The sequence below is a fragment of the Dromaius novaehollandiae genome, chromosome 23 (assembly GCF_036370855.1).
Source record: "Dromaius novaehollandiae isolate bDroNov1 chromosome 23, bDroNov1.hap1, whole genome shotgun sequence".
NCBI lineage: Eukaryota > Metazoa > Chordata > Aves > Casuariiformes > Dromaiidae > Dromaius > Dromaius novaehollandiae.
The window spans coordinates 11,676,840-11,703,289 of record NC_088120.1 but is presented as its reverse complement, the minus strand read 5'-3'; the positions used below and the strand labels follow the sequence as shown (position 1 = coordinate 11,703,289).

General features: G+C 41.5%; 1 protein-coding gene and 1 long non-coding RNA gene across 19 annotated transcripts in view; one reads left to right on the top strand and one right to left on the bottom strand.

Annotated features, from left to right (window-relative positions):
- Positions 1-37: 37 nt before the first annotated feature.
- LOC112985211 (uncharacterized) overlaps positions 38-26,450 on the bottom strand; it is a 27,336-nt gene continuing 923 nt past the window's right edge. For 2 of the 18 annotated variants that reach the window (XR_010392717.1, XR_010392719.1), the window contains exons 2-9: positions 21,475-21,611; positions 15,834-15,972; positions 9,191-11,184; positions 7,907-8,538; positions 6,218-6,409; positions 2,393-2,538; positions 1,979-2,045; positions 38-1,410 (exon numbers count right to left, since the gene is read on the bottom strand). This is a non-coding gene — a long non-coding RNA (uncharacterized LOC112985211). Of the gene's footprint in view, positions 1,456-1,978; positions 2,046-2,392; positions 2,539-6,217; positions 6,410-7,906; positions 8,539-8,730; positions 8,861-9,190; positions 11,185-15,833; positions 15,973-21,474; positions 21,612-23,513; positions 23,595-26,450 lie in introns of those variants that run through there. The other 16 variants (XR_010392725.1, XR_010392727.1, XR_010392729.1 and 13 more) reach the window with 16 other exon arrangements.
- Positions 24,306-26,087, top strand: GJA9 (gap junction protein alpha 9). The gene has a single exon (XM_026103669.2). The coding sequence runs from the start codon at positions 24,306-24,308 to the stop codon at positions 25,869-25,871; it is 1,566 nt and encodes a 521-aa protein (XP_025959454.2). The 3' UTR covers positions 25,872-26,087.

Below are 26,450 nucleotides of genomic sequence, written 5' to 3'. Positions count from 1 at the left end.
GGGACAGGTTGCAATCATTAAATAAGCTGTAGTCATCTTTAGGATTTTCAAACTCTTGCCTTTATTGTCTGATAAACAAAACAAAGAGACAAAGGAAAGCTACGCTATTATCTTGACAGACCGCACACTTTTTATTATTAAACAGTGAGAGATGTTTGCCCAGCATATGTCTACCATGTTAAAGCACAAAAACATTAGCATTCTGATCACCTTTTGCGGTACTACTGGAAACAAGCTAAAAAGGCTTTTTCAGTTTCTAAAATATCTGGACTTGTATAAGAGGGATCATAGCCTAAACGCTATTACTGTGTGAAAAAGACTAATGGGCTTGACCTCCTACATACCACTTACTTGGCTCGATTGCTACAGGGATTAGTAATTAAAGTGCATTGCCTTCCTTAAAAGATGATAATTGTCTTTTAAAAACTTTCAGTGACTCCACAGATTGGTCATTACTTTTGATTGGTAGCTGGTCATTTCTTTTGATTGGTAGCCAGCTTCTTCAAACCCGGCTGCAAGAAACATTTTGCTTTCCAGTCAGAACCTTCTGCTGCCCAGGGGTTCAAAGGAGATCGGTCATTCACTACTGTCTGTCAAAATGTACAGGAAGCCCTAGCGTACAGGACAAGACACCTTCTCCAAGGAAGCTGACTACTGTGTCTCCTTTGCTGCAGGTATTTCCAAGTATCGCGGTCCGTTCAATAAACAAAATAGGATGATAAATGTTTTAATCTGCTCTAACGTAACGTACGCACTCTTGCAGTAATATTCACAGAATGAATAGGCACTTGATAGAGTATGATTGCTCATAAAAAAACCTTGACAATGTGTTGCTAGGTAACAGACCTAGACAAGCAGTTATTTACTCTGATCCTTCGGCTTACATTTCTTCGGCTGGATGCAGTCAAAGGTATCTTTTCCACATCCTGCGGTCAGGGCCTCCCCAGCAATTCCTGCAGCAACTCCCCCCTCTGAAGAAACAACTGAAGGGCATCGATAACCCTGTTCAAAGAACAGGGAAACCAATGCCTGCTGTGCACAGCACTCCAAGTCCCAAGCTCTAGGTCAGAAATAAAACTCTCTGAAGTAGATTAGGTGGGCCAAAGAGGCAACTTCTTTGTGCCTCAGTGTTCCTTGAGCATATGTAGGCTGCCTCTCCCTGCTATAATGGTATCCAGTACCAGCAAGGACACAGTGGAAAATTCAGGAAGCTACAGGACTTACCAGAAGCATTTCCAATCCCTTGGGAAAACAGCGGAAGGAGAGGATCACACGGGGCGTGTGACTAGAAAGAATACTCTGCACAAAGGCCTAACGTGACCGGCCCAGAGCATGGATCCTGTGGTCATCGATTACAGAGCCCACTGCAGAGCAGGAGTTCTCATGTTCTTGTTGAGTATATCACTGCCTCTGAAACGCAATACACCACAGTGATACAGTTTGTCGGAGGTAAGCCTGGAATAAGAGCAATAGAGAAGTATACACTGAAGACAGATATGAAGTTACAAGCCACTTGGAATTCAGACAGGCCTCTAGATTTACCACCTATGTAAAGGCACACCTTCCGGAAGTCTGTACCATTTATTTTCCCAGAAGCCTGATACAAGGATGAAATGCATATCAAAGAAAGGTACAGCATAACTCTCTGGCCTATAAATTACTGGTTTCAACCGCTGCACAGTTAAAGTGCTACCATTCCTGCTGAGAAACAATGTCAAAGCAGAAGGATGAAGTAGGTCATAAATCTGAAACTGGACATAAAGGATCCTCTTTTGCAGTCACGAGTTGAAATGCAGCATTCTCATTCTCTCCATTAACCTGTTGTAGAGATTGGCAGCCGTGCAGTGGGTTCCACACGACACAAAGGAATTAGATACTGGGACAAAGGCCACATTCCGAATGCAGAACTATAGATTTGAATGCACAGATCTAAACAATCGCCTGTGGAGTACCGGAGGTCTAGCGCGTTTACATTTACCGTATATCAGCTCTCCTATGTGGTTAGGCTGTTCTGTCTTCTTTATTTCTTAGCTGACAAACAAGCCCTATGAGAAAGCAAAGAAAGGAAGAAATTCAAAATGAAATTAAACAAGAGTAGAGGTAGCCTCAACGGGTTGGACTAATCTCCCCCCAACCCAGCCAAACCACCTTTGGAAAAGCGCATCTCAAAATACATGTAGTTCTGTGCTCACTGCATTCCTGAGAGCCTAATAGTAGATGGTGCTTGTTAAACAGGAATGAAATGGTAAAACAGATGTTTAACAGTTTCAAAGCGATTCACGGCATGTACATATTATGATAAACCAAAAAGGGGAAAAAAAGGTACTTTGGGGGGGGGGGGAGGAATCCCTAAAGCTTTCAACAACAGCATCTTAATATGGCTTATCTGCACCTTAATTCTGTCCCTTGGGCTGTGAGGGCAAGGCTGCATTTCACAAGTTACTGAAATCACGCATTCATTGCTCACAATAACCGTGTCAAGAAGAGTCCAGAGGAATACAGGTGTCCACCACCACATGCCCCCTGGCAGAGAGCGTTCTGCAACAGACAGAACCAAGAAGAGCAATTAATAACACCTTTAGTTTACACACACAAAAAACCTGTTTTAGAAACAGCAGGACCTGGAGACTTTGTGCAGCAGATTATGGAGAAGATACAAAATAAAAACTCAAAGAAATAAAAGAAATGGTTCATAAAAGAAATGGTTCAGGCTTTTGTAAAAGATAAATGTAGCCGTAAGTCATCTCAGATGAAATTGCTTCATCAGTCACAGTTAAAGCTCAGGAAAAGTCCTCCAAAAATATAAGCACCTAGTGGTGGTTATATTGCCTTTTTAAACTGAGTTCCTTGTCTTTTTAAATTAAGTTCCAGGGATGGCGTAAGGACGACAGAGGAGAGCAACTCAAAGAGAAGCTGCTAGACCTAGTAATAATACTGTTGCTTGTGATTTTCACATGACCGTGTAAGCATGGCTGGAGTCTGGGAGGAGTGAATAATGAACAGTAGAATATTATGACTGTACCAGAATAAGTCACATTGAAGGAAGATGGCAGAGATATGTATTGGAGAACACTCTGAGTGTTGGAAATACATTTCATAGACAAAGCTTAACCAGTGTGCAGGTAACCCCGCAGTGCACGAATTTTACTCAGACAGTGCACCCAGCATTTCTTTTAAAAGTAACAAAGAAAAAGAGCATAAAAATCTATACCTACATGTAGCAATTCTTACTTATTAAATCTGTCAGTTTCTTTTAAGGAATGGATGGAATTGATCGGTAACACGCACAGATGGAGAACTACCAAGTTACTGATTAAGAATAATGTGGAGAACTGCCAAGTTACTGATTAAGAATAACGAGATAGGTTGAAAAATTAAAAAGAAAAGGAAAAATGCTACCAGTTGGGACCCTTAGAGTCAACAAAAGTAGGAGGAGACGTTCTAGCAGGAATCACAAAGTCACTATTAATAGCAATTGCTTGTTATTTTTGCCTCGCAGGAGTAGCTTGGAAGTAATCCATTCCAATGCTGTTGGATTCCAATGCTGGATTACAATAGCTGTATCCTGCTTTTAGCTTGCTTTTGTTGCGGTTTGTTCTATTTTGTCATCACAGATGTATATGTAAAAAGGGAAAGATGCAATACTTTCTTTTAAGATTAATTTCCCTAGCTGAAGTTAAAGAGAAGTGCAAAATGTAAACAAACTGAAAGCAGAAGCAAGAAATGGATCCAATCTAAAGCCGTCTCCCCCTCTAAATAAGAGAAACTCCACTTCTCTCCCTAAGGACAGATGTCCCTCCCATTACTGGCTACTGTGATGAACAGACCACCAACACACAAAGCACAGAATGGAGAATCATATACACACACAGAGAGACAGAACTTATGAAACATCAGGTTTCTGAGAGCTATGAGAAGCCTGGGTGAATCTCTCATGCCTAGAAAAGCTTTCTGCAGCACGCTGTACATACCGTATGCCACTAAAGGCAGCTTTACAACACTGAGATCAGAAAGACTGCACCTGCATACAGTCTTGCTCTGCAAGGAGCAGATTTATTCACACACAGCTATAAATTACAAACAGCAGAAGCCGGGTTCCTTGATTACAGGCACTGCAAAACACAGCACATGTATGGTATGCATTCATGCATCAAGTTGATGACAAAGGGATTTTTGGTACTGATGAGATGACTTGAGTTGTAAAAATGTGCAACTACAGCATTCATGTCTTGGGAAAACAGCACTAGATATCCATCACCGCAAAGAAGTTGTCTGATCTGAGAACCATCTTCTTAAGCATGGAAAAATCATAGGCAGTATGCAGTATCTTTGCAAAAAGGAACACGCTTTGAATTTGAAAGCCCCACTCTAGAGAAAGGAGCTTGGTGTTCTGCACACCCAGTCAGAAGGACTCAGGTGCATATTGGCATATTGGCCTACATCAAAAATTATATTCAGTAGTTTTTAATGGAACCAACTAACTCTCAGTCCTACCAACACCAAAGTTGTTACTGTTTTGCCAATTAGCGTGCTACCAGTACTGTAGATTATGGTTTTACTGTGTACTACGGTGCTGTTGCTCATATAGGTGTAACCCCATTTCTGTGCTATAGCAAAGTCACTTTTGCAGCTGGCTCCTGAAAGGAGTAACCATAACTTGCGAAAGCAAAAAACTGTGGTAAAACAGCTGCACGCTTAAGACATCAGTTGTGAACGGCCTTTACTCTCAAAGTAAAAGCAACACTGGAGCCCCTGGAACCCCTTGACTTCAAAGGAGGAAGCTCTGGAAGGATTATGGCCCAACTAGAAGCAGAAATTGTTTGGAGGGACCAGAACAGCAAAGGGAAATGACTTTCAAGGAAAGAAACGAGCCAGAAGCTCTGTAAAGATTGCACTTGCGAAGACAACCTCAAAGCATCCTTCGTCAGGAAGCGATGGCGGGGGGGGGGGGGGGGGCAGTGTTGCAGTGTTGACAGCACAGTATGGCCCCTCAGGAAGCACTAAATCAACAACACAAGTTGAGCTGTAGATGTAGGAAAGACACCAGTTTGCATAAAGGCAGACCTGACAGAAAAGTGGGCTTGACGCCAGCATCACGATCGCGAGTCAAGCTGCACCGCGCGGCAGCCCTGGCTGCGCGCAGGCAGACAAAAGGCAGTGACTGCAGACCGTGCTGACGAGTAGGACAGACAACAACAGCAGCTCCAGACCGCCCTACCACAAGTGCCTGTCCTAACACCCAAGGACTCAGAGCCTCTGCTGCTCTCTGCCTCTGCGACACCTTTCCCAGGAGCCTCTTTGCTGTTGACCACGGCATCTCTAGCCCACTAGTGCTCCCCCGCCGCACACCCACAGCCCCGCGCCTCCGCAGGCAGAGCCACCGCGGAGGTGTCTGACGTGACCCAAACCAGGCCGATTGATGGCACCCTCTGGGCGCAGCCGATCACCAGCTCTGCTGAGCGCCAACTGCCTCTCGGCACCCGCTGCACCAGCCAAAACACACAGCAATGACAGACCTCCAGCTGGACACGGGGACAGGGAGCAGAACAGAAGAAAAAAGGGGTAGAGAGCTTGGCAGAGGGATGGAGAAAGAAAGAGAAGGATAGAGACCTGGCCCCAGGGTCAGGGCGCTGGACAAAGGAATAGAAAGAGAGGGAGAGAGGGCCACACAGATGGAGGGAGGGCTGCACAGAGGACCAGGAGCAGAAGAGAGAAAAAGAGGGAAGGGGAGGCAGGCAGAAGAGTAAAGAGGGGCAAGGAGGGAAGGGGAGGTTGGCAGAGGGACAGGGAGCAAAAGAGAAGGGGGGAGAACCGGACAGAGGAACGGGGACGGGAAGAGAGGGTCAGGGAGCCGGTCGGAGCGATGGGAAGAGAATGGGAATGATGAAGAGCTGGCCAGAAAGGTGGGGAGAGAACAAGAGGGAGGGGAATTTAGACAGAGAGATAGGACAAAACAGGGGAAAAGAGGGGTAGGGAGGCAAACAGATGGATGAGGAGCCAAACAAAGGGACAGAAATGGAAAGAGAAGGCCGGAGAGGTGGACAGAGGGCTGGGAAGGCAGAGGAGTACAAAGAGACAGACGAGAGTGGCAGAGGAATGGGGAAGCCTCACACAGACTTCGTGGCCCTGCTAGCAATAGCAATGCCATAGTGACTGGGCTACCAGTCACTATTCCCCTCCTCCTTTGCTGGTCCATAAAACGTGGCTTATTACTCACAAGTCTAGTAAGGACGTGGACAGCCTTCCCACGGCTGAAGGCTTCTCGTCGGGACCAGGCAGAGAACCTTTCCACTGGCGTTTGGGTTCTCCTGGCCGTTCTTGACACACAGTAAGTTACAAAGGTCTGAGAGCAGTGGTAGCGTGTAGTTCTTCATGGCAGCATATAGTCGTTCCCCAGTGTTCTGAACACCTAGGATTAACACAACTTATAAATACAAAAGTACTACCACTGTAGGGTGTAAAGTCAAGCTAAAATTTCCGCAACCAAAGAAAACCCCTTCGTGTCTGACAAAACGAGCTGTGCACACCAATGCCTATAGCTCAAGGCTAGCAACCCCTCCCAGGCAACATTCTTCTGGCAGGCTGCGGATCCAAACTCCTCCATCATGCCTAAGAGTCTCCATTGGGACATTATAACTTTGTCAGCCAGCACTCGTTGATGGAGGCATAGTAAAATCCATCGCCCTACAAAAGCAGGGGGGGGAGCAAAGCAAAATAAACAAATAAATAAACAAATAAATTCAAAGCTCTGCAGAAAACCGTAAGAATCCGAAGTGGTTTATAAGCACAAAAGCGGATCTAATACACACACAAGCAAGGTAAATGGGAATACTCAAGCCACAAATACCAGCCCCTGTTTTGGAAGCTATGAAGACAGTTGGGCTTGCTGCGAAAGGAAAGTTAGACTAAGCAGCCGCTGGAGATTAATCTTTCAGAAACCTTCTGCATCCACATTTTTGGCACAACTGTGCTCTGCCCCTCCGTCAATTCAGACATGCACAAGAAGATCCACTTCTTGTAGCCCTTGCACAGAACCCCCCTGCTCATTAAGATTAGTGCTCACTGTGCCACTTGGATAATGATACTCTGCTGTCTATTCATTTCCCTGACATTACTACTTTAGAGGGAACTGAGGAGATTGGATTGCCTCTGTGCTATCAAAGGTAAAACTCTCAAAGACAGTTACAGCCCAGACTGCTGCTAAACAGTTTTTTTCACAGCTGGAGAATTTTTGTTCTGGCCCCAAAGGGGATGCAAGGATAATACTATTGGCACCCACTTTCCCCTTACCACTGTTTTGTGGCAACGCTGCTCTCATGGAGTTGGCAGATGTGGGAATCCTTACTGAAAAAGGTTTTCCTTGTCCTGGGAATTTGAGGGCAGGAGATTTTACAGCCACTTCTCCCAGTTTAGTGAAAGTAGTGTCATGTTCCTTGTTTCAGCTCCATTCCCGACTCCCTTCTAGTAATTTCCACCATGCTGTGGTGATACCACCAAAAAATAAATCCTCCTGAAATTGCTCTAAGTTGGAACTGACAAGAAGGAGCCTCTATTCTGCAAAGCTTTAACCCTTTTTTCTATCTGTCTTCCTGTTTCCCCAAATACCATTCCCACACAATTAACCAGGGGTTGCACTAACTGAACCTTACTGAAATTGATCTCTCAATTTTACACTTCAGACACTTCTCTCTCTCGCTTCCTCTTCAGTAACTCTGGTCACTTGACCACCATTCCCCTAAGATAATAATTTGCTGTCTTGTAGCTTTTAAAATATGTTTCACAGATACATGAAGTCACACACAGAGAAATATATGTATGTAGCATACTTTCTGCAATGCATACAGACCTTCTGTTATATGTTGGTGATCTGTTATTCAGATCACTATTAATGGCAATCCTTACTCACCAGGAGGAATGGGCTTTTCCTTTCTGGCAGAGGGAGACAGCTTTTGCTTGGTTCCATTTGATTTTTTTACTTGAGCTTGCTTACATTTTTCTGGTCTCTTCAACTTCAGCCATGGCAATTAATCTAAAAAACTAAGTATTATATCTTTTGCTTTTTATATATGCATATAAGATAACAACACAAAGCAGAAACAACCAAACTAAGGCAGATACAGGTAAAAATATCCACAGGGTAGGAATGAGTTACTTAGTCCTCAGTGCTGCCTCTGGGAGACAGAAATAACAAATATTCATTATCAATAGTTACCTTAGTTACCCATGCCAAAACACCTCCTACTGCAGCAGTTTCTGGTGATATCAAGGGTCTGCTGAACTGCATTTTTGCTTCCTTGTTTCATCCCGTCGCTTAGATATTAATCACAAGACCCTTTTTTCTCTAAAGTGAGACTGAGCCGGGGGGTGACACACAGCACAACCGATATTGATGAGAACACCTTTTATAAATTAATGTGTAATTATTAATAAAACCAGGCTGCTATTACATACTGTGGATGACTAGTCACATAATACGTCGCATTGGAGGGACATCTGTGTTAACTGGGAATAACGTGTCTTCGCGGGACTAGCTTGCTGCTGTTGGGACAGTGTTTGGGAAAAGGCCTGGAATCAGTGACAGTGTGGGGGCAGTCTAGAAGAATCCTGTGGTCTTTTGGGGCGTCGGGGTGGGGTTTAGAGGTCGTTGGGACTAAATTTGAGGATGGTTAAAAGCTTCTGGAGGCTGGATTGAGGGGAACACCCGCGAAGAAGGAAAAAAACCTCACTCACATCGCCGCCATTGTGCTCCAGCCACTGCGCATGCGCTGCCCGAGACGGGGCAAGGGAGATGGGAGGGGATGGGGGGGAAGGACGGGCAATGACCGCACACCGGCACCGCACCCGGCCGCGCGCTCTGTCCCCCCCCCCCCTCAGGTGACCGCACCCCGGCACCGCACCCGGCCGCGCGCTCTGTCCCCCCCCCCTCAGGTGACCGCACCCCGGCACCGCACCCGGCTGCGCGCTCTGTCCCCGTCCCCCCCCCCCCGGGTGACCGCACACCGGCGCCGCGCCCGGCTGCACCGCGGCAGCTCTGCCCGCCCACTGGGAAGCGGAGAGAATGGCATTCCCGGCTTGAAAGCAACACGGAGCAACTCGGAGGTTTCAGTCCCCGGCGACACCGGGGAGCACCGACGAGCAAAGACAGGCTATGCCGACAGTCTCTGAACACCGGGAGTGGGTGGTTACCTACCTCACCTATTACGGAAACACCGGCGACGGCAACGCGGACGGAGAGCTGCAATAAGCACGCCAGAGCCTGCGCCGCGCACTGCTGTCGCGTCATCCGCCAGGGCAGCAGAAAGCGGGGCGCGCAGCGGGGCGCATGCGTGAGCCGCCTGGCTGCAGTACGGCGTGTAATGAAGGGAGGGCAGCAGCGAGCGCCCCGCCACAATGCGCTTGCGCCACCCGCCGCTCTGCAATGCACGCAAGGGAAAGCGGCGGTGCGCTCAGCCCGTCGCAAGGCGCATGCGCACAGCGACCCGCCGCAGCGCTGATTACAGTCCGTAATCAAGGCACATCTTCACTGAGACTGAAGCACTGTCAAATACTAGCTTGTGTTGGTCGTACTGGGACAGGCAGTGTAAATGCGAGGGGGCGCAGGGCAGGGGCCTGTGCCTCTGTCCCCGCACTGCCCGGCACCCGCCCGGCTGTTCCCGGGGCAGGCGAGCGGGCCCCCCGCCACCCACCCGGGCACCGGGGCCTGGATCCTGCCCGCCGGGGTCACGAGGGTCCGGGGGCAGGAGCCTGGGGTGGCTTGGGACTGATGGTGGTATCGGGGCACTCGGTGGTGGTTTAAGGGTGTCGGGGCAGAATTTGGGGTTGGGCTTGGGGGGGTATTGGAGGCACTGGTGGCCTTGGGGCAGGCTTTGGGGGTGCTTAGGGGGTAGTGGGGGCGGTTTCTGTCCAGGTTTGGGGGTGGATTTGAGATCCAGGGGCTTTGCAGGCTAGTTGTGCTCATTCCTTGGGGTACTGGACAGGTGTCAGGGTATAACATATTACTTGCCTCCCACTTGAAATGTTTTTTATTGCAGAGTCAGGAGGATTAATCTAAAGACACAACCTTGGCAGGGGGGATTCAACTGCTGACTTGCCTGTTGTGCTTATGACAAGCTCTCCAACCAAACTGGGGTCTGGACTCGCAGGCATCAAATTAGCTCCCAGTGCCATTGTTTAAAGCAATATTGTCTATGCAGAGAGATTATTTTCTCTTCTTTTTTAATGGATACCAGTACTAAAACTGCAGGCCACGTCCTGGATGGCCCTCTGCTGACTGAAGTTACAGACTGAAAATACGTATGCCGAGGGAAAGGCAAGCATCGAAAGTGACTTTAGCCTTGGTCTTGAAGAGCCGATAGCAATTTCCAATGTCCCTTTCAGTGCTGTGAGATTCTTGTTGTTTTTGATTACAAATTGCCTTGTTTTGCAGTCCTGCTGCTGTCAGGAGGTTTGTGGAGAAAGTAATTAGGACTTTAGAAGCTAAGTGTGTGTCTTATGCTCCACTAACTTCAAGTCCTCTCTTCACACTTTAAAAGTATTTCTTCTGTCAAGCCGCCCATCTCAAAGTGACATTATGACAGCAGTTATGTGTAGGTTCTGTGGAGAGCTTGTTGCAATAAGAATCTCAAGTTAGTGCAGAGACAAAAAAAACCATTATTTGCATTTCTGAAGTAAGATGCTTACAGACTGCACAGAAAATAAAATAGGTTTTGTCACAGCAGCGAGTGGTCTGGTAGACATCTTAGGGCTTTATCAGACTGTATGCTGTATATGTTTTGAATTGACTGTCAGTTGTTGGCCACGCTCTGCTTACAATTTCTTCCTTTGTGTTCGACTTCAGGGTTGCTTTTTTCTTTTTTTTTTTTTAATGTAGTTCACTTGTATCATCTTTTTAGCATAGGAAATTTACCGTAAGAATTTTGCTTCTCAAGTAACATGATTTTTTTTCTTCTTCTGCTAGATCTAAGAAACAATCAGCATAAGCTAAACTATCATCACGGAGTCGGGTTGAAATAAACTTTCTTGGATGCAAACGCTTGGCTTTTCTAAGGACTCCTTTAGACATTAGGATGTCACCTAGTGTTTTAGAAGCCAAGTAAAGCCCTGTTCTGTCTCTGTGCTCTATGCTGGTTTCCAGCAGTTCAAAGCCTTCGTAGCATTGGGATAGAAATTCACTGGGCTTAATCTCTGTCGAGAAAGAAATTATTATTTGCAAATGACTTTTCAATTGGCCCATCCCTTTAGCAAGGCTGCATTGTGTTCCTTGGCAATCTGTTTCCGAAAGGGCCTATTTTAGCAGAAGTGCCCTGGGAAAGTTTTGTCCTGTACTGCATGCAAGGTAAGGTCTTTGCCGTGTATCTTCTTCTGCAGTATCTTCTTCAAAGACTTTGGATTTATAAGACTGTTATTTAAGGCTTTCCAAAAGATAACCATAGCTATATAATTTCTTGGAAAAAAATCCTTGTTAGCATAGTCTCATTTTTATCCTAAGTCATCACAGATTAAAGTAAAATTGATATATGTGGAGAAATTTCAAATATACTGAAAATCTGGTATTGAAAATAAACAACCGCACTGCACTAATTTCCTGAGTTCCATTCACTGATTGCCAGGTTACGATTAGCCTTTTTGTGGTGAAATCTATGAAACAGTTTGCCCATCCGATTTTGGTGACCCCTTGTAATTTCTCTTACAGGTTTTGCACAGGGATGATCTGAGGTTTAGAAAGATTTTGCAACATCTAGTGAGACACCTGCCTCAACAAGAGGGGAAAGCAGCTGCTCGTGCTGAGATCTGGGTATATTTTGAAGCGGTCAAACACCACTCAGCGAAGGATTCCTGAAAGATTCGGGAACTGCTGTCTCAGGAACACAGGTGTGCTAATGTTCTTCCAGCAGCACAGCTCCAGCCTCTGTACCATGAGCAACTTCTTGGCTTGCTTTAACACTACTGCCTGCTGGTGCTGCTACACCCTCATGGGGCTTGTATTGGAAGAGGCCTTAACAAGCCACTATCCCACTCACTCCCTGGGGGCAGCTACCTATGTGCGTGGTGGTCTGAAATTACGACAGACTTTACTGTGTAAATGTGTAAAGGCACATGAGGAAAGCCCCAGCCTGCCCGCTCCACTCAGGGGGCTCTCACCTGAGGAGGGAAAGGCCTGGTCCCAGAATGTCCTATGAGACAACACAACCCATAGCACAACTCTGCCCTGGGTGGGGACTGCATATACATCACAATATTTTGCCTTAAATAATCACCAGAAAGATAACAGGACGTAAAAACTACTCTCACGCTCTTAGAAGACCTTGTATTACAGTAAGTACCACTATTTTTCTATACCCGTTTTATTTTGTATACTTATACTTGCTTTTTATGCTTATGCCGAAGACCGTAGTTACCTGAAGCAGACAACTGCTCTCTGTTCACAACTTTAAGTGCTGGTGTGCTGTTTGTCCAGAAATGAATGCCCTAAAAACTGTGTGTAAATAAGTAACACAAAAACAGGCTTTCCCTTCTCCACTCTACTCTCCCATACATGGAGGGAAGGGCAAAAACACTTGAATGGAAAGAAAATGTCCACTTTCAACTGTCTGGCTCAATGTAAAAGCTGCAAAATTTGCAATTGGACTTCCTTTGCCACAAATTCCAGTTTTCATTGTGGCAGGTACATGTGGTAAGCATTTAACTTCCCTCCCAAAGTGCCTTAGCATGAGCAGTGAGTCAGACCAAACATCTACATTCTTACAGAACTTCAGCTCCAAGATTCCTTAGTACTTATTTTGTAGTTATGTGTCCATGTTCTCTGGCAGACTTTGTCTAGGAACTTTCTGCCATGATTTTGTTTGGTATTTAAAGTGAAATGCAGTTTCTTCTTTGTGTGGTATAGTCATGCCCCCCCTCCCTCTAACTGAAGTTTGGGTTCCTTTCCCCTTGTTTGGAGAATTTATTATCTGACATTAATCCCCTGAGTCTATAGATTAACCATCCTGGCATATTTAAAGCCTAAGATTTGAAAACAATCAAATGAGCAGTAAAGGTGAAACATGACGCTATCTGAGAATAAAAGTTACAGAGAGAGATCCGCAGGCAACATTTCAGGATTTATATGAAATCCCATTTTTGTTCTCATTTCATAGTGGCAGTCAGTGAATCTTATCTTTCTCTTCAGAAGAATGACTGTGAGGAATTATTTGTTAATGTTAGATAGCTAAAATATACCAGTCTATCAGAAGCTGAACCTGGTGATCTAGTGCACTGCAGTTTAATTTTGTACAAGGAAAATTACTATCCCCTCAGGATGTTAACTCTTCAGAAATATCACTCTGTACTTTGCTATTTCTTGTCTCCAAGGACAAATGTAGACTCTGAGCAAAGGCAATGTCTTATGGCTAAAAAAATGAAGGAAGATTGCAGAATTCCTTTAATTAAACACTATAAGCAAAACATAAATTCATAGTATGCCAAGAGAATGAAAAAAAAATCCACAGTTGCTGTGTCTGGAAGGCTGCAGACCACAGAACAATTTCACCCACAGTAAAAAGATGAAATAGATTCCAGCGACCTATGATATTTAATCAAATATTTACACTTCAACCTAATAATTCTTGAAGAAGCACAGATATACTCTAGACAACAGATTTATCCTTTGCCAGAAACAGCATCCAAAGAAAATCAGCTTACTGGCTTATTAATGGCTTGATTGAATGGCTTGATTGAATAAAGACAGTGTACACCAGCTTTACTACACTTAATTTCCCTAATTGCTCTGACAGCATCTGAAATCACTCCATGTTTTATGTTGCTTCCTGTTCTCACTTTTAAGTATTTCAAGGGACAGTGGAATATTATGAAATGAGATTGTAATTGTAAAAAAATTAAAAGCAACTCCTTCAAAATATCATCTTAAATATCTATGTGACAGATGCTGGTGCATTGCCTAAAGGTTAAAATGGAAGCATTTGGCATCTGTTACAGCGTCACCATGATGCAGATTAGAACATTATGTTTGTGTTCAGAATATCTGCTATAAACACATCTGGGTGACTGTCCTGGGATTAATTTGTTGAAGCCCGACATTTGTGTACTATCACCTAATTGTTATCTGGTCCTCACAGGGTTTGTTGGCAATTCTGTTACTACCTCCCCCACTCAACTAAAGCAAGGGAAATAAGAAAAATTAAAAGGTCAGACTTCTGAAGTAACCGTGACCATGTGCTTAACATTTATATCACGAAAATAAGAGAATGTCTGTAACCACAGACACATGAGATAAAGGACAGAAACTTTTTTCCTTTTGCAGTGCAAACACCTTCTCATGCAGAATCTGGCACAGATTCTTTTCCCAACTGCATGAGATGTGTTCCCCATTCTCTTCCAGGATGCCAGCAACTCAGGCTCTAGCTAAAGTTCAATAAGACAAACTATTTTCGATTTTTCTTGATGAAACTGTTGCATTGCATTTTAAATAGTTACTCTGAATATCTGTTTATGCTGTTTCCCTTCCATAATAATTTCCAGTTTTGCCTACTGCCTCTAACAATCAACATAACCTGCCACTTTCTGCAGGCAGTAGTTATCATTTCCTTCAATTTGCAATGCAAAATGAAAAATGAGGGGAAAAAAGTAACTTATAAAGTCCATAACAACAAGAATAAGAATTTATATGATGGATTAGATTCTTCTCATTTGATCCTAGGGAGAACAATATGATTCCAGGGATGCATTTTGGTCCAAAAGTTTCAATGTCACTGAAATCCAAACCTTTAAAAAATACTGGAATATGAACTTTGACTGTATAGCCCTTTAAATAAAAATAGCATTTTTACTACTATAGTCTTCCCAAGTGCCTGCTTCTTCCTAGTATGCTTCGCATCCTAATACTGTATGTTTTTGCAGCTGGCAATTGCCACTGACAACGAACCTTTGTGTTCAATGTTATTTAACACATTCCCACCAGAAAGTTATTTTCACTATTCAATTTCAATATCTTAAAGTGTCTTGCATATAAAGTTCATATCTTAATTTGTCTTTTCCCCAAAGAATAAGGAAATAAAGATTCAAGCAACAATATTAAAAGAGTTTAGGTTTGTTTGCTGAGAGAGAGACAGTTTTATGGAACAGAAAACTGCTTTTTACTGAAAATAGAGTCACATTTGTTCCTTTAAGTTTCAGACAACTATACTGGAGATAACTAGTATAGCAGCATCATAATGGGATGGTGCTTTAGAACTGCATTTGCATTTAATTTTTTAGGTATGGAAAAGCAACATGCTCAGTTATTATACATGATAGGATGGAAATTCCTCAAAATTATTGCCCCATTTTACAGAACAGTCTCTTACACAGCTACAGCTGGCCCTTCAAGAGGCAGTCTGTGTGGACCTGTGAACACATGCCCTTTTTCCATGAAACTGGCATTTCCTGGCCTAGCATTATGTGCTGTGGCTGTGATTTTGATTCCGTGTTTGGAGAGTAGATGTCATTTACATGCATCTGCTCAGGACAAATCTGCCATTGTTGCATTACAGTGAGAAGATGAAAATATCCTTCCTGCTATAGCTTACTAAGCAAGTGTACTCTCTCTCTTCCCCTGGACCGAGAAAATTTGTATTCACACACAGCCAGTATAAAAATACTATGACCTGTTTAGCAATCTTCGAGCCAATACTTTCTGCTGAATTGGAGAAATAATCTTGTGGGGCTATAGAAATGTTTGTGTTTTATCACTGTTGCTCCCACCAAAGGCTGGATTATCTGTTTCACATCCATTTAAACACAAGAAGGTTATAACAGGGCAAACAGCAATCTGGACATTATCGGCTGGGAAAACTGACCTCATAAATCTGTCTCGATTCTTCTGTCCTTTCGGCCATCTGCGTATACGCCCATGCATTCTGTTGACCATGTCCCTGCTCAGTGGTGGATCAGCTGCTGTGGCTACTGCATCAAGGATTTTCCATCTGCCTCACTTCCCTACAAAAATAAATATATTGTAAGCAGTGCAGAAAAAATGACAAGTTTAGGATTGCTTGTGGCTGCCAAAAAAAGCCAATGTACTGTTATGATAAATGGTCAGGAAGCCACTGAAATTATCAACAGCATCAAACCTTCATTATGTCTGTCTGTTTCTCTAGACAGACACTGATACTACTCTCATCACTGTGCTTTCTGAGCACACGAGAGAGCCCATGAATGAAGTACATCACTTTATCATGTTGCAGACCATCTGACATAGCTCCCACTTCAGGATCAGAAGATTGGTATGTATCACTTGAACTCAGTTAAAACCACCAAACTTTCAAACAGACCAAGTTTAAAGTAGGGGAAAAGGGAGTGGAACTAGCACTGTATAAATGAAAAATAGATATTATGATAAAACATTTATTCCAGGTCCATGAAATTGCTGAACTGCATTTTCTAGAGAGAAATGTTTCAGTTTATTTACTACCAAAGATGCATGAAGCCTGTGGCTGTGCAGCATAACAATGACTTTTTTGAATGCAGTCACCAACAATCCCTTTCACCTGCAGCATTCAGTGATTTAGAACCATCCATACAGGTTTATATAATTTGTTTTCCATCAGTAAACCAATTTAGTACAATTAGTGAAAACAAGGGAAAAAAAAAGAGCAAAATTTTCTCATTGCCTTCCTATAGGTTCAGGATGAGGACTGTCAATCTATTTAAATTGAAAAATGAAAAATAAATCCCTATACCAGTAGGCAGTTTTTAAAAGAGCTCATACCAGCTCTAAAACATATTCTCTTCACTCTGTTGACTGACACTGCTCTCTAGGAGCCTTGATATGAAACTTCAGGAGAAGTGCTGCTATTATACATTACCTGGAAAAGTGACACTATATGATAGAGATAGGGAAGAATGAAAAATTAAACACCCATTTTAGAAAATCTCTGTCCTGCCTGAGATTTTCCTTTTTGCTAGACACAGGTAATTCCAAGGCTGATAACGATTTTCATTGCCAGTGTCTGACTTAGCTGCTAGATGCATATAACAGCAGTAAACTAAATGCCTATGAAGCCCAGTATCTGCACTGATCTATGCTGGTTTCAGGCATTGCTGTTTAACTTCATAGTGGGACAGCAGAAGATTAAAAAACAGCTTAGTTTCCATACTACAGATTAATTCAGCAATCCAACTGCTTAGCAAAGAATGGGCTCATGCTATTGATCTAATTTTCTACTACTTGTTCAGAGGACACAGCAGTCTGATCCAATGTTAAAGTGACTCCATCTCCCAACAGCTCTTCCCATAGTTCAGGATAAGATAAGATGATCACGGGAACAGCAGCTGACAGAGAAATCCACAGAACCCATCGATTTCTCCTCCCTGTTTACTCCCTGTGCTTTAATTTAATTTTGTGGTTCAGCAGCGGTTGGAGGCTGTGCTTTCAGAGTCAGCTAAAGTACAAAGTAAAAAAGTTAAAGCAATGGAGAAAAAAAATGAAATTCTTGAGTTGTGTCCAGCTGGAACTGGACAAGAATAGACTCAAAGATTCTCATTGCAAATTTGACTCTGGAATGAAGGTTGTGGGGTTTTTTTTGTTGTTGCTTTGATCTGGGTTTCTCTTCTTTTCACTCAGCTTTTCCTTGCATTAAGGGGAATGTCAAAAGGTGAATACTGGGAAAGAGAAATTTTCTTGTTCCCAGCTAGCAGGTTAAAACTTTTAAGGGTGCTGGAGGCTTTGAGGAACTCAGTCTTGACCCGGTCCCAGAAGAAACTTAGCAGGGTAGGACAACTTGCTGTGACAGTGCAAAACTACCTCTGCAGCACAGAAGGTTACTTCTAAATACATGAAGATAAATATCTAAAGATTCTATTCCTGCTACTCAGCTGTGTGCTGAGGTTAAAGCAAAATTTACTGAGTGCATTTAAATTCTTGTGATTAGTGCTAAAACCCCATTACTTTGAAATGTAAGTTAAGTTTACTTTCCTTTTGGGGGGGGTGTCTTTTGTGGCTTATGTAGCAGGTGTAGCTGGGATGTCCATAGGCTATTTTATTTGCAGCTGCTTTGTTAAAAAATTTTATAAAGGATCTGAGATTTTGGGTCACCGTTCCTGCTTATTTTCTGTTTGTGATATTTGCTGTATTTCTCAATGTCTCTTTCTCTGGCAAACTAAGTTCCACCAGCCACAAGAGAACTATTAACAAAAATATTAAGGGAGGCAGCAAGCAAATCTTGCATAAAATATAAGTAAGCAAATAATGTCTCTAAATTCTTATATAAACTTTCAAACTATTTTATAGATTGGTAAGTTAAATGATGAATGTGGTTGCTTTTAAATAATCACTGTTGCTCATTTTGTATTACTAACTACCTTGTACAGTATCACTAAATATTATTTGGGAGTACTTTCTCAGTATCCTTTTCTTATTTTGGAAGATCCCAAAGAATAATCAGAAAAACAAAGGCTATTTTACAAGGTATAATGCGATATGCCACAGTTAAACAGCCAATGAAATATTTCTTGGTATTTTTCACGTCAAAGCCCCATCTGCTCAGATGTTGAAATTAGACAATTTGCTGCATTAAGTCACTGCAGTTGCTTGTGTTTCTCTAGATTCTCTGTCGTGCTGCAAAGGTCTTCCCCAATGGGACCTTGCAGTGACACCTGTCTGACCTTGGAGGAGGATCCAAAGCCTCTTCCTGCAGAGACCTCTCAGCCTGAGGTGCACATCTTGTACCCTTGCTTTTGAAAGTCAACATAGCCTCCATTTGCAGGATCCATTTTATTGCTCTATTTTATCCTTTTTAATAAGAAAACTCTGATCACAGAAGGATGCCTTTTACCTGTATAACTGAGAATTTCTAGTCCCCTCCATTGCTTTTCCTTACATTCTTTCTTTAGCTCTTCAGTGTTTTGTCTCTGTTTTCATCAGGCTGTAGTTATCTCTAGTGTTGTCTCCAGCCTCCTGTGGGGCTGTCTTTCTTTTTATAATATTTTCAGGTTTTGTACATTTCTCATACTCCTTTAGTGTGGCCAGGCTGTTTTACAGTTCTCTTCTCTGTTAACTAGTCCCTTCTGCTTTGTCTGCATGGTTGTTGGCTTTCGGGGTCCTACTTCAAACCTCTGGATCTGCTGTCTAGATACCCCTTTTCAGCAGGTGGGTGCATTTTCTCCTTCCCTCCCACATCCTTAAATCCTATCTGAATTCTCTTCTCTTTGTCTGCTTCTCTAGTCCTCAGGATCACCTGTGTTAGGTAATGGTTTTATACAAAAGAGCCTCTGGGTCCTTACGAAAGGGTGGAGGACTTCAGAGCTTTTCTTTGACTACTTTCATTGCCTCTTGAACTTTTCGGGTATTTTTTCTTCTTGTCCTGATCAGATATATATATATATTTTTTTCCCTTTGCCTTTGCTATTTTGGGGGAAATATCCAAACCTTTCTTACTGACTCTAAAGCAAACCTCACTCTTTTACAAGTTCCACACAAACTCATCCTCCACAGCTTCTCCAAAAGCGCCATACCCTATCATCTCCCATTCTCTCCTGCTCAAAAACAACCCATGCTAATGCAGTTATCCAGCTGCGTCTTTCAGTGAAAAGCAACAGTCTTTTCTTTAAATGTGCTTAGGCTCATCAGATTGGGATGTTTTGTAGTGGTACGGATGGGACTTTAAATGTCAGCTTAAGGGAAGTCTAAGTGGAAACATTGTGTGCCATATAAGTTTAAAAATAAGTCATTTGTGATGAAAAAAAAAACACTTTGGGATAAATGTTTGCAAGTCTTCGCAAATAATGCTTGTGTAAGTGAAAATACAAATCTGCACCTACCAAATTGCATGTATATCTTAGAAATAAAAAGTGATTTTATAAACTAGCATGGAAAACAGTCAAAGGTGAAGAATGTGTGCCTTTGCCTTTAAACGTTATTCTGTGATCTGCCTTCAAACACTACTGCTAGATTTTGTGCTCGTAAAGACAATATTGAGTTGTACGGTCATCCAAATTACTCATTATTGCAGTTTATTATTTGTGATCCTACATTCACTATTGAAAGAAAATGATAGGAGTGAGTGTGCATTATCCTGAATATATCAAACTGATGTTTGTGCCCCTAGTTATCTAGATGGCCATTGTGGGTCAGACAAATACAGCAGAAAATAAAAATCAATTGTACATATAAAGTGCACATTATTGATGAGCAGGAGCAAAAAGCTCTCGATCTTAAGAGAATTTTTCCATGACGGAATGATTTTTATGGTGTTTGACCTTGAGCTAAGAAAACATAATCGATATAGCAGTTAGATAAAGTTTGGGGGATATTTAATATCAAAAACAAGCAACCCAAAAAGTGAGCAAGCTAGCTTCTAGACCTGGGAGAAAACTGAGTGTTTTGTTCTTGCATCACTAAGTATTTTGTTAATAAATACTGAATGTTGGTATGACAGTTCCATAAATATTCACAGAATATCTGGGCTAAAGTAAAAGAGCAGCATCACCGCTATAAAATTGGCATTGGCACCTGAATTCATTTTCTGAATTCTCCCGCCGGACTTGTCAAGATGTCATTTGACCGAAATACCGTTTTAAATGAGATAATGCATTTTTGAATATTACGTGCACATGGTTAAATGTTCCTCTTAACAGAAATCTTTTACAAAACAAGTAGCTCCTCAGAATCCATAGTTCATTCTCATCTAATACTTAACATTTTCAAACAAAGATGGCTTCAGTGTCAGGGATGGGAGGGGGGAGAAGCCACTTCAACAGATTAAGAATCTTTTTAACCAACTGTAAAATTCTTCTGGCAGAAATATGTGTTTAAAAACTTGCTTTAAGCACTTACTAGAAATGGCTCTCCGTAGACAAACTGATAGCTTGCAGAAACGATCGATTACTTCTGGGTTAGCTTTCATTTAACTGTGAAATCGGACATGACCTATTGACTGATCTTCAGCACCAAAATTAAAAGATATTGATTCGCTGTTTAGAGTTCTCAGTAGAGGAAGTTTATTTATCCTATACAGGCTGTTTGTATCAGTAATACACTGTCGCAGTGCACTGATGAGAATAACCTAAAGGAGTGTTATAGTGGTAGATATACTTCTCAGCTATTATTGATCCTAGCAGCGGAAGTTACACATTATTACCAGGTTTGCGTAACAGGTTCATATCCTTGGCCCTTATGGTGCTGATACTAGCTCCAGGAACATCTTTGCACAGAAAAAAAGGAAATTTCCTTCCCTATCCACCCTTTTCAAAAAGGAGGCCTGTTTCCATCCCTTCCCCACAACATTTTTGCAAGCATTTGCCAGGTTGTGAAACATTCAAAAGCGTGTTCCCCAGCCTGCCATCACTCCCAAAATGTACTGTAATGGTCTGATCAGCTCAAGAAATTTTCAGTTAAAGCTATGTTAAATATATTTTTGCATCAGCTCAGCTTACAAGCTGCAGTCTATCCACAGCTGCCAGGAAGACTCTTTAAAGGTGTCGTTTACTGTAACAACGTACCTCCGATCTCCAAAACTTCTGCCACGACTGTTCCACTTCTTCCTCTTCCACATGAATCTTTTCCTTTTTAAACTCGGTGAAGGGCAATTTAGGATAGGGAGTATACATTCTGTTCCAGTAGCTCCCTCTTCACCATCCTGTATGGAGACACAATAGAATCGTACCATTATGAAGGGGGAACCTTGGTTCCATTTCTAATGACTTGCTCCTAAAAAGAAATACTGAATTAAATGGACTGGAACAATAGAATAGAACAGTTGTGATGTTTAGGGATATTTTAAGTCAGTATGACAAGAAAGATGGCATAAGGAGAATAAATGAGAGGTCAAGAACTGTAGAATAGAAGGACAGATGCTGTGTATGGAAAGCGAGGGAGCTTGGGGGGATCAAAAACACTATTGCTGAGTTTTTACATCACAAGTATGATGAGAAGCTGTTCCAATAGAAGAGATTTTCAGCAAAAATTTACATTGCATAGTATTTGTAAGGGTGTACCTTCTTAACTTTTGCACAGGCAAGCTGAGTGTTCTTTGCTGTTGAGATAGCAAATAAACTAAAATTTAATCTGAAAGTTAGTACTTTTATAGCCATTGATTAAAAGAATGAAGAAGAATACCGATGCCTTGATAGATGCAGTCACAGAAAATCTATATCTATAGTTGTGCCATTCATTAACCAAGTGAGTTTGGCTGCGGTGCATGTTCTGAATCCATTTGTGATGACATAAATTTTCATAAGAAATGTATTCCCTGAATAAAAGTATAAACCATCTTCTGTTGGTTGACAGCAGTCTGAAGCTGAGATTGTTCTGACAGTTTGGAAGAAAAGGGGTTGGAAAGGGGAAAGAGAAAATAATCTGAAAGAAGTTAGAACTCTGTATTTATTTCATTTCTAGCTTTCTGTTAACAAGATTCTTTCACTGGAAATAATAATTTGGCTATAATTAAATTGTGCTAGGAGCCATAGCAAACTGAACAACAGATTGATTTTCTCCTCCCTCCATCCCTAGCAAATATAAGTTCAATGTGCAAAGCTTGCATTCCTGTAATTGCTCCCTTAGTGAAATAAACTGTTTTAAAATACGAAATTGGCTCACACAGATGGAAGATGGCAAGGGTTATAACTTTTCATTGGATGCCACGGACCTTTAATTTTGCAGATTTTTGTAAAGAAAGGTATGTTTTATTTTTAAAGTGTCATTTTTTTAATTCATTTATGTTAAAAAAAGTTTAACTTGTCTATTTACATACCAATTTGAAAGTGCATTTTCATGTTTAATAGGCTCTTTTAACTTAAAATTTCCTCTATAGTCATCAGTATGGCAACCATATTATTTCAACTTCCATTTAATTTAATAATCATGTTTTATAAGGTGAAAACTACATTGGAACAGAAAGCTGTGTCTCAAACTACCTTTCTACTAAGAAAATTTATTATTCTGTTCTTAATATAACTGAATTCTATTAAATTGCACTGCACATACAATGTAAAGTTAAATATATGAACATAATAGTTATCCCTGCACATATAGAAGAAAAATATTTTTATAAGTGTTTACAATAACATAAATACTGAAACAGAATTTAAAATCTTGTCCACAACGTAGTGTCCTGAAACGGAGATCAGAACAAAAATATGAAATAAATGCAAGAGGTGTGATTACACAAAAATATTACCCGCTTCTTTGTACTCAGATGATAATTATTAATGAAAATACTAGTATATAATTTTTGCATAAACAATTTATTTGTAATAGAATCATGGCCAAAGATAGTACGGATTGACACCTATGCACTGTATGCTGTATTTCAGATACAGATTGATATTGATATTGATCAGAGGAAACTGGACTAATATTACAGCGATTTTGTTTATTTATTTATTGCTGTTATCCACAAACAAAAAGAAATTTGCTCCAAACTCTATGCTTAAAAGTATTTTTTTAATTTTAATACTACATTTTCAGTTAGATACTTTATTCCCTCACAAGATCATTTATATAACCAATTTTTCACCACAAAACAGTTATTGGACATTACCGTAGACCTCAGCTGCAACGCGGAGCTCAGAACATCTGAAAAGATGACCGGGAAATGTTTCTCTGTTTCCTTGCAAGCAAAATAAAACCTCAGTAACTTAGGAGCTGTCCTAAACAAAGATGCTGCTCTCACACTGCTATCCGTCAGATGATGATTCAAGCAGATCACATAATGCTCTTAAAACTCCTCTGAGTGTCACAGAGCAGCCTGCTCTGATGGCTGCCTCTACAAGGGAAACACCTTAACTATCAGCAGGAACTGTAACTGGTTGCTACAGTCTTCCTTCATAAAAGCTAATACCTCTATTTTTGCCATATTTTCACTCTTCTCTGTGACTTTTATGAACTTTTGGTGAGTATGATACTATTTAAGAGACTTTAAAAATAACTCTGAGCTTACAGTTTATGTAGACTGCATGAGAGATTTTGGTGTGTTTACATAGGAACTCTCTAAAAAAGGCGTATTTAAGTCGACTTACGCTAAGAACTCACTCCTACTAGAAGTTAAGCACCGCAGTTTCCACTGACTTTGATGCAGATTGAGGATGCTTAATACCTCCTAGTTATGTCCTTATCACGATATCATTTACTGATGCGTTAGACACGGGTGGATGATACACTTCTCCGTCTTGATTACCAGTGAGTAGTAGGTTATGCTTGCAGTGGTTACAATGTGAGATATGATGGTTCTTCTAGTGGAATTTTCTTGGTAATACATTAAGGAAGGACTGCAGCTTTTACAATATGTGATGTTTCTTTTTTCTCTCATACATTTTAGTGTTAAGATGGCAGAATGACCATGGGAGACTGGAATTTCCTTGGTGGCATTTTAGAGGAGGTCCACATTCATTCTACTATTATTGGAAAGATTTGGCTAACTATCCTCTTCATATTTCGAATGCTTGTTCTTGGGGTGGCAACTGAGGATGTTTGGAATGATGAACAATCAGAATTTATATGCAATACCGAGCAACCTGGTTGCAGAAATGTGTGCTATGATGAGGCCTTTCCTATCTCTCTAATAAGATATTGGGTCTTGCAAGTTATATTTGTGTCTTCCCCTTCCTTGGTGTATATGGGTCATGCTTTATACAGACTAAGAGCCTTAGAAAAAGAGAGGCAAAAAAAGAAAGCTCAGGTCAGAGTGGAACTTGAAAGCACTGAATTAGAAATGACCGAAAATCGAAAAAGGCTGGAGAGAGAACTCCGGCAGTTGGATCAAAGAAAGCTAAACAAAGCACCCCTGAGAGGCTCTTTGCTCTGCACTTACGTGATACATATTTTTACTAGATCTGCAGTGGAAGTTGGCTTTATGATTGGGCAGTATCTTCTGTATGGTTTTCAGCTAGATCCCCTTTATAAATGTCAGAGAGATCCATGTCCAAACATAGTTGACTGCTTTGTATCAAGACCAACAGAAAAGACAGTGTTCATATTATTTATGCAATCAATAGCAACTGTATCATTGCTCTTAAACATCTTAGAAATTATCCACCTAGGATTCAGAAAAATTAAAATGGGACTCTGTGGACAGGATAAAAACAAGGATGACCTTGATGACTTCTACGTAAATAAATCTAAGAAATACTCTGCAATACCACGCTCTTCTTTGGGAATATCTGCAACTCCACAAAAAGCTCTTCCTTCTGCACTTAGTGGTTACACCTTTTTAATGGAAAAGCAAACTGATGCCGCTGTCTACCCAGTTCTAAGTACTCCTGCTGTGTTTCAGTCTATTCAGAATAACCGTGCAGAAAGTAGCAACAATTACACCCATCACAATCAGGAAAATAAACTGCCAGAGCAGAGGCCAGCTACAAATGCTTTAGACAATCAGATTCAAAATACTAGCACAAATAATAATGAAGGCTTAATTAGGGGGCTAATTACTGAAGAAAATTATTCTCAAAAAGAAGCTGAAAAGAAACATTTCCTTGTTTGTACTCAGAGTGCAGATGCAGCTTCAAGCATGTGCTTGAGAAGCTTTGCTGAAATGCCATCTCAAACTTCACTGCAATCTGGTCCCCTTCCTATTAACAGTTTAAGAAGACAACGTGGAGTCAGCACCTCATGGAACTGCTCTACAGTGGTTGAGAGTGCAGGGCCCTCAACAAATTCTCTCCAAAAGAACAGCAACAGAAGACCGAGCAGTTTCAGTGCAAGCAAAAGCCATGCTACTTCCAAGACAGACTCAAAAAACCTCAGCCGACCAGACACTCCCAACTCCATCGGGGAGGTGAGCTCAGAATCCAAACAAAGTAGAAACTGCGATAGTCCTCAGCCTTTCCCTCCGTCTAGGCGAATATCGTTGTCAAGTAATGCCAGCAGCAGGCGCGCCCCCACTGATCTTCAAATTTAGTGTGAATTAACAAGTAAATAACACCAGTGAATGCTGCGAGAATGACTGGACATCGCAACATAAGTAATAGCTACTTTGAAGAGTAGCTAAATTATTCAATTTTAACCAGCTCTTTCACATAGATAACAAAGTTGTGTACACCTTTGCTTATTAGCTAAGCAACCTTTAAACAGTGTATTTACTTTTTTTTTTAATAAAAGGATGACTTAAACCCCAGTGTATAAGCTTTTCCATTACCCTTGCAGCTAAAGAGGAAAATGTAAATCCTATAAATCCACATATTAGGCACAGTAAGGAAAGTTCAAGTTAAAACTTTGGGCCTAGCAAAATACAAGGATTAAAACTATAGGTGATAATATTTAAACTGAATAAAATTAGACACAAACGTAGTCTAAAAATATATATCCGAATTAATACTGCTATTGTAGCCTTACTCTTTGCATCTTCTGGTGTAAAATTTTCAGTGGGCACGTAAATTTGTGTTAATGCATATTTGCATTTAATGTGCCTGTATTAAAAAGCCTAGTATTTAATGCAGTCTTCTTCCACTATCTAAATAATAGAAACATTAGCATTCAG

What these genes read in the sequence shown, in the direction of transcription:
- GJA9 (XM_026103669.2), top strand. Translation starts at nt 24,306, where the DNA reads ATGACCATGGGAGACTGGAATTTCCTTGGTGGCATTTTAGAGGAGGTC.